General features: G+C 39.8%; 1 protein-coding gene across 1 annotated transcript; it reads right to left on the bottom strand.

Moving 5' to 3' along the window:
• Positions 1-1,944: 1,944 nt before the first annotated feature.
• Positions 1,945-9,457, bottom strand: nfu1 (NFU1 iron-sulfur cluster scaffold homolog (S. cerevisiae)). Its single transcript, XM_024438794.2, has 8 exons — positions 9,300-9,457; positions 8,598-8,698; positions 8,351-8,486; positions 8,143-8,209; positions 7,927-8,044; positions 3,039-3,102; positions 2,739-2,913; positions 1,945-2,635 (listed from the first exon to the last, which is right to left on the bottom strand). Exons 1-8 carry the CDS (start codon positions 9,356-9,358, stop codon positions 2,600-2,602), a joined length of 756 nt encoding a protein of 251 aa, XP_024294562.1. The 5' UTR covers positions 9,359-9,457; the 3' UTR covers positions 1,945-2,599.
• Positions 9,458-9,788: the final 331 nt, after the last annotated feature.

The raw sequence follows: 9,788 nt of genomic DNA, 5'->3' as shown, positions 1-9,788 counted from the left end.
TCTGACAGGGATGCCCAATTTTGTCATTTTGGTAGTGGAACTTCTACCTATAGATATTCTGAATAATGCAAATCTGCATGGTTTTTACATTTTTTTTAACAGAAAAATGAAAATATCCCAACTGGCTCACGATACTACTCTTTTTTTAAAAAGACAAAGACCAGGTCGCGCATGCCCTTAATGCTATCACTGCATTCACTATTGCATCTGGATTAAAACTGAATATTTCTAAATGTGAAATCTTATGTTTATATGACTGATAAAGAAATATAAAATATTCCTGTAAAGGACTGTTAAATATTTAGGAATACACTAAAAAAAAACACTTCGACAACATATGGATTTCTCTCCTAAAATTAAGAAAACTAAGATCTGAAGGTCTGGAAGTGTTGGATTTTGTTGACAAATAACACTTTCAAGATCAATTGGTTGAAAATATGTTTGGTCAATACAGAATCAATTTGCTATTTTATTCCAAACAATGTGTTTAATAAATTTGGAGGTCTTACATTTTTAATGAAATGTATGTAATTATATTCCTGAAAGATTACCTGCTAAATTGGCTAGGTTTCACCAACAAGCTTTAATGTCCTGGAAAATATGTTTCCTGCACAACCTTTCCCCAGATAAAGCTCTTTTGTGGAATACTTCAGACATAACTGTAAGGAATAAGTCATTGTTCTAGCCTAACTGGTATGAGAGGAATTTTAACTCTGTTCATGTTTTCAACAATAGGGGTAATATTCTTTCATATATGAACAATTTATAACATTGAATAAGTATCCAATACCTTTCAGAGAGTTTATTTATGTGATCAAAGCCATTCCCAGTGGTCGAACTACACTAATGAAAACTCATCTTAGCTTTGGTGATAATCACAGATCTTATCCAGAACTCAGCTTGGGAGGTATGGGCTTACTTGTGATTCTCTGTTCTGATGAAACCAAGGTTGAAATCTTTGGCCTGAATGCCAAGCGTCACATCTGGAGGAAACCTGGCACCATCCCTACAGTGAAGCACGGTGGTGGCAGCATCATGCTGTGATGTTTTTCAGTGGCAGGGACTGGGAAACTAGTCAGGATCGAGGGAAAGATGGAGCAAAGTACAGTAGGGTAGTAGGATCGGAATCGCCGTTATAATCATTGGCCAGTATGGAAAATTAAGAAAAGTCTAAATCCCTATCTCCATCCATGGCTAATTTATGAAAGGGACTATTTTAGCTAGGTAGCTACCCACAGGAGGATGACAACAAGATGCAACAATTCAAGATTTTTATTTTTTGATGAGACAGGACCATTCACAGCAGAGCGCACTCAGTTTAGCTCAACACTAATGACCTATTTTGTATATATTTTTAATTGAGGCCAAATGCTCGCTGGCTTCCCTTGCATTCAATGCTACGGCAGCAGCAATGTCATTCTCTTTTTGACCAGACAGCATCAGATAGATGAGCTACACATACCGAGAAAGAGGGGCGCTGTTTCGCTCGCTCGGATGCTTTCTCTGGTGAGAAAGTCAGCCGTTGGTGAATTGAAGGAAATTCATGAGAAACAGAGACAAAAGACAGAAAATATATATTTTTCTTGGTCAATTCTTTGGGGAAGCTTAGCTTCCCTTGGCATCCATGGATACACGCCACTGATAATTCTTTCAAGTACTCCGAAAACCAAGTGTTTTAATAGGCATATGCTTTGTTTCTGACCTTATGTCGATTAAGATAAGCAGAGTAAGGTGTTTACATGACTATTCTGTTAATCTGTCTACTGCCATAATCAGTTTAATATGAAATTATTAATGTGCATGTAAACATACTCAGAGAATGACCAATCTATAATCACATTTGTGAATTTGGTTGGATCGCCCCAAAAAGTTACTTAGCAGATAGTTGACTGCACAGAGATGAGGGTTGTGGACGATTTTAAAAAATAAAAAATGACACAAATGTATAAATTATGTCTTTAATCACTTATTTAAATGTACGATAATAGTAACAGACTTAGAAAGCAATGCAAACTCAAGCTTTCCTCCAGACCATAATGGCAAAAGGAGTATCCTCTATCCGTGCACCATTTCCCATCAGATTGACAAAGGGTTTGGTAGCCAATATTCAGGGAATTCTATAAAATAATTTCATACACTTAATTCAATGTACTTTATTTACATTATACAGTCTGCACATTTGTGTTGTATATAGATGGAGTTGTTTTTTTAATAACCAATACTTACTGAGTTATATGGTGTGATAATATGAGAAACTGCAATAAATACATTGTCAGACAAAAGTTTGTGGACCCCATCAGCCTGGAATCCTTCCAAAAACAAAAACAGCAGAACAAGGACACTACTTCAGACAAGGCGGGGTCCTCTCTTACACACCGAGTCCCATAGCCAGAAAGGTTGACAGCTGACAATCTCTGGGAACTTATGAAGTCCAATGACAAATCTCTCAAAATAACAGCGAAGTTCTTCCTTCGTCACTGCTGTGCTTTAGACAAGCCTCTACGATGCGGATTAATCAGCTATACTGGAGTCAGGAGTGGCTACAGGAGGGGAGAGGGTAAGAGGAATGTCTATAGGGTCTGAGTAGTTTCCATTGGACTCAGCCTTGGGCAACCTCCTCTTGCTCATCCTTCACCTGGAAAAGTACATGACACGTTAGGTCTAGTTCTCGATTTCACAAGACGAACCTACAGGCAACCACCTAAAATTCTGCTCGTTCTTTTGTAGAGGGTACAAACCTGCTCCACCCCTTCCACTTCAGGGACATAGAACTGCAACATATTCTGGATGCCACTCTTCAGAGTGACCATGGAGCTGGGGCAACTGGTGCAGGAGCCCTGCAGCTTCAGCTTTACAATGCCATCCTCAAAGCCACAATACAGGACATCTCCACCATCCTCCTGCACTGTTGGCCTGGGGGAAGCCACATGAGTTAAGAATTTAATACATACAGATACTGCATTGAGCAGAGAGACACTTCTGATAACAGGGAGGGAGATATCAGCTAAAGGCCATGTATAACTACAGTAATGATATACCTGATTCGGGTGTCCAGAAGCTCTTTGATCATAGCAATCACCTCATCATCATCATCTGATGGTGCTGTAAAGACGAAAGGAACAGTTCATGCAAAAATATGCTTACATTACTTAACCTTTAACACAGGAAATAAATGCAACCATCTTTAATATAATAGGTAGCCCTTTCCATTCACTGCCTGTAATTTGTATACGGGTTGAAAATGGTAGATTGATATGCCACTCATTTCAACGTCGAACCCACCAAAGAGCTCTATTTTCATGTCATCCAACAAATGTAAATGTCTGGAGTTTGCTAAACTGCACTTGGATTGGAACTAGTGCTTTGGTCAGATGACATGAAAATAGAGCTCTTTGGCCACGCACACCAGTGGTGGGGTTAGGCATCAAAATAATAAATGCAGGAGCAGAAAATAACCCCACAACTACTGTAAAATATGGTGGTGGATCTTATGTTATGGGGCTATTTTGCGTCCGCTGGTCCTGGATCCCTTGTTAAGGTCAACGGCATCGTGAACTTTACCCAGCGGCCACCTTTGCCAGGAGGTGGAAACTTGGATCTTCCAGCAAGACCAAGCTAACATCAAAATCCACAAAGATCTGGTTAATTGGCCCCTCCACCAAAAAAAAATCAACATCTTACAATGGCAATCTCCGGACTTTAAAACATGTGGTTTGCATCGAAGAGGGCAGTTCTTATGCACAGGATATCAAGAATCTGGAAGGATTCAGTGTGGAGGAATGGTCTAAAATCACTCCCTATGAGTTCTCCACATCTAAAAAAAGAAAAAGGTTCAGTGCGGTTATTCTCGTTGGTGAGGTATGTTATAACTTTATGAAGAATGTCATGTTAACCCCCAAGCCAAAGGTGCCTAATCCTAATAATACATTTTCAGGACCACGGAGTGTGACTGCAAGCAAGTGCGGGAGAAACCGCTCAGAGTTCAGCGCCACTCTGAACTGCACCGAGCCCCCCACCAAAGCTTTTAATGATCAATTTCAATACACTTGTGCTGGGCTACAGGTGCCATGCCAAACTTGTGTTTGTCCTGGCAGGAACAGACCTGCAAGGGCAAAAGAATGGCATTTTCATTTTGATTATTGGTCCACATCCCCTAAATTTAAGATTTGAAAAACAATAGGGCATGAAACCTGATTTATTTTAAACTGCAAGTAATACTTCGGGACTCCTGATTATACGCCACAAGTTGATGCCGAAACCCACGAGGGAAGGATTCCTCAAAGAAAATGACAAGAAAAATTGATACTGAGGATTATATTGGAAACGTGGAGTTGACCAGGAGAAACAATGAGGGAACTTGCACGATTGAAACAGTCAAAAACGACAAGGACGGCAACAAGGCTGTTGAACAGAATTGATCAGGTACTGGGAGAGGAAAACCCTGATGGGAGTATCTTGGAGGAATGTATGGAACAATTCATTGCAAAGGAACAAACATTGAATGAGATTGACTGGAACGCTGAAAATGAAACTCCCATGGATAACTTGAACAAAGTCGTGAATACTGCAATGGGTTTTGCAGTATTCACTACTTTTTGACTGGTACGGTCATTTATAAAACCAGGCACATTTCACAGTTAGGCTACTGATTATACACCTAATTAAGTTGGGGTATCCTCTCTCCTCACTATTCTTAGACAATTAAAGCAAGGGCTGTTTTCTCGTCTCCTAACTCCGCTGCTGCCTCACCGCATTTTTCTCATCACCAATATGCTGGTTAACGCATAGCAACATGGTCTAAGAAAAAGGTGCCAGTTCAACAGCGCACTGATGCGTTTCAGAACCACGGACAGTGACCACTATCCAACACAGGAGAACATTGTTTTATTAGTGTTGCACCATTGTTCTTATGTAATAACCATATACAATTTCAGTAGCACGCCTTAGAGCGATGGTCTGTGCCATCCCCACGGCCTCCACTATGGATTAGTCCACTCAGACAGGCGCGAATCAGACGGGTGTTTTTGCTACTGCTCGACTAAATAAACCTGTCGACTAAATGGGGTTACCTTACCAAGACTATATTGAATGTTCCTGAGTTGCCTAATTATAGTTTACTTAAAATCATCTTGAAATTCTATGGCAAGACTTAAACATTTATGGTAATCAATGACTAACAACCAACCTGACAGCAGTTGAAGAATTTAAAAAAAGAATGTGCAAACATTGTACAATCCAGGTGTGCAAAGCTCTTAACTCACCCCAAAAGAATCACAGCTGTAAATCGCTGCCAAAGGTGATTGTAACATGTATTGAATCAGGTGTGTGAATAGTTATGTAAATTGGATTTCTGTATTTCATTAAATTTCTATAAAACATGTTTTCACTGTCATTGTGGGATATTGTGTGTAGATGGGTGAGATTTTTTTATTTATTGAATCTATTTTGAATTCAGGCTGCAACACAGCAAAATGTGTAAAACGTCAAGGGGCGACTGAATTAATATTTTCTGAAGGCACTGTATCAATCTTAGCCAAGGTATTGTTGAGCAGGTGCTTAGTGATCATTCAGATAAACCTGTATACTACTTACCGGATCACAGTGATCAAGGAGAGGACAACTATCAAGCTCAGAGTAATGGTTGATGCATTCTCGCATGAGAGATATAGTGGGGCAGCAGGTAGCCTAGTGGTTAGAGCGTTGGACTAGTAACCGAAAGGTTGCAAGATTGAATCCCCGAGCTGACAAGGTAAAAATCTGTCTTTCTGCCCCTGAACAAGGCAGTTAACCCACTGTTCCAAGGCTGTCATTGAAAATAAGAATTTGTTCTTAACTGACTTGCCTAGTTAAATAATGGTAAAAAATATGTATATATTAGTAGTTTGTTAAATGACTGCTTACTAACAGGACCAAATCTAAACCATTACCTGTTGAGTATTCTGATTAAGTTCAGGCAGCACAGAATAGAGCTAATGGCAGACATCACGAAAGCATTTTTGCAAATCTCTCTAAACGAAATGTACAGAAGTATTTTGAGGTTCTTATGGAAAAGTGACATCCCAATGACAAATGAAGAAATCATGATGTACACTGAGAAAGACGAGAGTTCCATTTGGAGCATCCACATGCCCATTCCTTTCAGCAGCCACGATCAAACAACATCTGAACAAGTATGACAGGGGTCTATACAGGAGTGGTAACTGCACTGAGGGAATACTTGTATGTTGACAACCTTATTTGCGGCACAGAGGACAAAGGAACAGCCTCTGATCTAACCACGAAGGCTAAAGAGATCATGGACAGCGCAAGCATAAACCTATGTAAATGGCAAACAAATTTAAATGAGCTGCCAAGTGAATGGACAAAAGAGAATGTAACAGAACATGTTGAAATGGAAAGTCAAACTCCATAAAAAGTTGCTTACTAGGATTAACATAGAGATCAGACACTGATGACGGTTTGAAAGGACAGATTTGATTGAATTCCTGAAAGACAAGATCACAAAACGAGGACTACTTCAATCAGCTGCTTGAATATTCAATCAGATTGTATCCACAGTCAGCATTAGGATCAAGTGTCCATTCCAAGAAATGTGGAAACAGGGCCTATCATGGGATGAAGAGCTTCCACAAGATTTATCCACTAGGTACATGCACACAGCAAAAGCAGAAGGAGAATGCACTACAGGTCTAATCACAGCCAAGACAATAGTTCTCCATTGAAAACTCCACCCAGACTAGAACTTCCAGAAGCAGCAATAGGAGCAAGATTAGGAAACCATCAAATTGGAGCAAGATTAGGAAACCATCAAATTGGAGCAAGATTAGGAAACCATCTAATGAGCAACTTGATGAGTGATGTACAAGTTCACTACTGGACAGACTCAATGATAACACTCCATTGGATCAAGACCACAGTCAAACAATGGAAACCATTCATTGCTAACAGAGTGGATGAAATCCTAAAAGTCTGACACTTCCAGGAAAATGGAGACACTGCAGTGGGAAAGACAATCCTGCAGACAGAGGCACATGAGGAACAAGTGTGGAGAAGTTAACCAACGAGGTCACATTCAAGGTTGGAGATGTTGCACAAATACAAAATCCCATGTCATATGTGGAAGACGGGACATGTAAAAGAGATGTTCAGAGGAAGAGATAAGATGCTCAGTGAGCATAAGAATGTCATTTAACACTCTCCGAAAGAAACCCATTCAATTGTTGTATTTATATGAACTAAACTAATGGATGAATACTGAGAAGGCCAAGTTCATCGGGCTAGAGTTTTATGTAACTATATGAAGAATGTCATGTTAACCCGTGAGCGTGAGAATGTGCCTATTCTGAAGAAACTATTTTCAGGATGACAGATAGCAACCGCAACAAAACGCAGGAGAAACAGCTGTCACAAAGTTCAGCCCCACGGCAGTGGAGAGGGCCACTATCTGCAACTGGGCCACTATCTGCAACTGGGCCACTATCTGCAACTGGGCCACACCCAGGCCCCCACCAGAGCTTTTAATGAGCAGATTTAACACACTTGTGTGGGGCTAAGGAACTTGTTTTTGGCATGGCAGTAGCAGACCTGCAAGGGAGAAAGAATGTTGTTCTTGTTTTTTGTTCCACTTCTCCTAAAGTTTAGATTTGTAAAACAAAATGGAATAACACCAGATGTATTTTGTTCAACTGCAAGTTCTGCTTCTGGCCTCCAGATTATACACCACAAGGTATTGAAAACAGAGGTGTCAATAATTGACCCCTACCATGTCAAGAATACATTTTTTAAAACAAACAAAAGTATAATTTCACCCCTTTTTGTTGCATACAATATAACTCAGTACAGTCATTTGTGTGTGTGCATCTATCGCCTATCATATGTAAGGTGGCAGTATTGTACTGCCTTATAAAGTGTTTGTCTGTTCCATACCTGTATCTGCACGAGGGGTGTCCTCCTCATTGACAACAGGGAGTCCAGATGTGAAGAAGTCCATAATGGCAGCAAACACATCAGGTTTGATTAACTTCCATTCCAGATCTACATCTGTCTGAATAAGAAGCCAGAAACAGAGCAATTCTTATCATTTCTACCCATGATTCAGACATGACATTTTAAAATATACATGTAAATGACTGGTAATATTACCTTGGTTATGGTTATGAAGTCAGGACCCAAAAAGACACCCTTGACACCGTCAATTCTAAATAGCTGCCTGAAGAAATAATACGTATTACAATGTTGCCCAAGATAAGTTAGGGCTGTAACAAGATGTCTCAGACTGCTTGTTCTTTTATTTGTTTAAATGTTATTTTCAATATTAGTAGGCATGGTTTCAGTAGCCTAAGTCATTAACCTTGCGAGGGGGGAGCAATAGGCTTCACGGGGTGCAGTAAAATCCATCGTTCCTTGTTCAAGGACCATGCGACCAGGCAGAAATTTCAAGCTGTTTGGGTTGGGAGTGTCCTGGGTCTGAATAAACATGGTCCTTGCTGGAAAGAGGGGCATAGTGTCAAAGTAATTTGAGCAATTGTGGTGCTAAAACACATTTTAGATAGCTCCTGAAGACATTTCTATACACTGTACAGGGTTTTCATGCCTACCAGATACAACTGAAAATGGTGGCAGTGACCATCTCCTGGTAACACCAATGTTGTGTGGAGTCCAATGCAGTCCAGCAAACTGATATGCACGCACAGCAAGCCTAACGAAAAAACATTTGGATCAATTTAGAATAAGAATAGGGTAAATTGATCACCGCGATCAACCAGACCAAATAAAAACAGAACCAGTCACATCACGCTTGATTTGACAATATGATGTCACATGATGCAACACTATTGGAACACAGCATGCTGACAATTAACAATTTAATTAGTTGGAGACCTGGACAGCAATTTATTTAAAAAAAATCCATTATGAAAATATTCCTGTGATCAAACGCACCCGTATTAATTATGCAAGTAGGGATATTATTGTGCTTGCTGAGCTCTGTGGGGTTATGTATTTTTCAATGAGGCAAGCTGAGCAACTAGCTAGTTTGTTAGCTACAAATTAAATGTTTTATTAAACCAGTTCAATCATATTGCAACTATAATAACTTTTTACTGGAAATTGAGCTACAATAATCACGTTACCTCGCTACTCCTAAACTGCGTCAGACCTTATCTTATGAAACAGAGCTAGCTAAAGGTTAGCCGCTAACTAATTAGTTGACGAACACGTAGTGAGAGGAAAAGTTGAAAACATGCATTACTACAGCTTTAAAGACATCCTCAGTCAGTGTTCAACAGAGCACAACTTACGGACTTGAAATTCTTGCAGAAATACCCAACAACCTCCCGACCTGCCTGTAAGTCGCCATGTTTGTGATGCTTATACGCAATTTCCTGTAAACTCCAAGGAAGAAATCGTCCTTGTATTATTTCCCTGGAACCACATTTTGTGTAGGAACCAAAACATGGTTCCTGTATACACTGAACAAAAATAGAAATGCAACATGCAACAACTTCTAAGATTGTGATGATAGGTCACAAGGGAATCAGTCAATTGAAATAAATAAATTAAGCCTTAATCTATGGATTTCACATGACTGAGAATACAGACATAAATATGTTGGTCACAGATACGTTAAAAAAAAAGTTCAGAAAACCAGTCAGTATCTGGTGTGACCACAATTTGCCTCATGCAGCGCGACAGCTCCTTCACGTAGTTGATCAGGCTGTTGAACATAGCATGTGGAATGTTGTCCCACTCCTCTTCAATGGCTGTGCGAAGTTGCTGGATATGATCCG

This window comes from Oncorhynchus tshawytscha, linkage group LG12 (assembly GCF_018296145.1).
Source record: "Oncorhynchus tshawytscha isolate Ot180627B linkage group LG12, Otsh_v2.0, whole genome shotgun sequence".
NCBI lineage: Eukaryota > Metazoa > Chordata > Actinopteri > Salmoniformes > Salmonidae > Oncorhynchus > Oncorhynchus tshawytscha.
The sequence above is the reverse complement of the archived record's forward strand: the minus strand, read 5'-3'. Positions and strand labels throughout refer to the sequence as shown.

Bases quoted from the DNA above. Each gene is read 5' to 3' on its own strand.
- nfu1 (XM_024438794.2), bottom strand. From the start codon at position 9,358: ATGGCGACTTACAGGCAGGTCGGGAGGTTGTTGGGTATTTCTGCAAGA. The intron at 8,210-8,350 runs GTTAATGACTTA...TTATTTCTTCAG, and splicing joins TATTGCTCCCCCCTCGCAAG to GCAGCTATTTAGAATTGACG. The intron at 2,636-2,738 runs GTTTGTACCCTC...GTACTTTTCCAG, and splicing joins AAGTGGAAGGGGTGGAGCAG to GTGAAGGATGAGCAAGAGGA.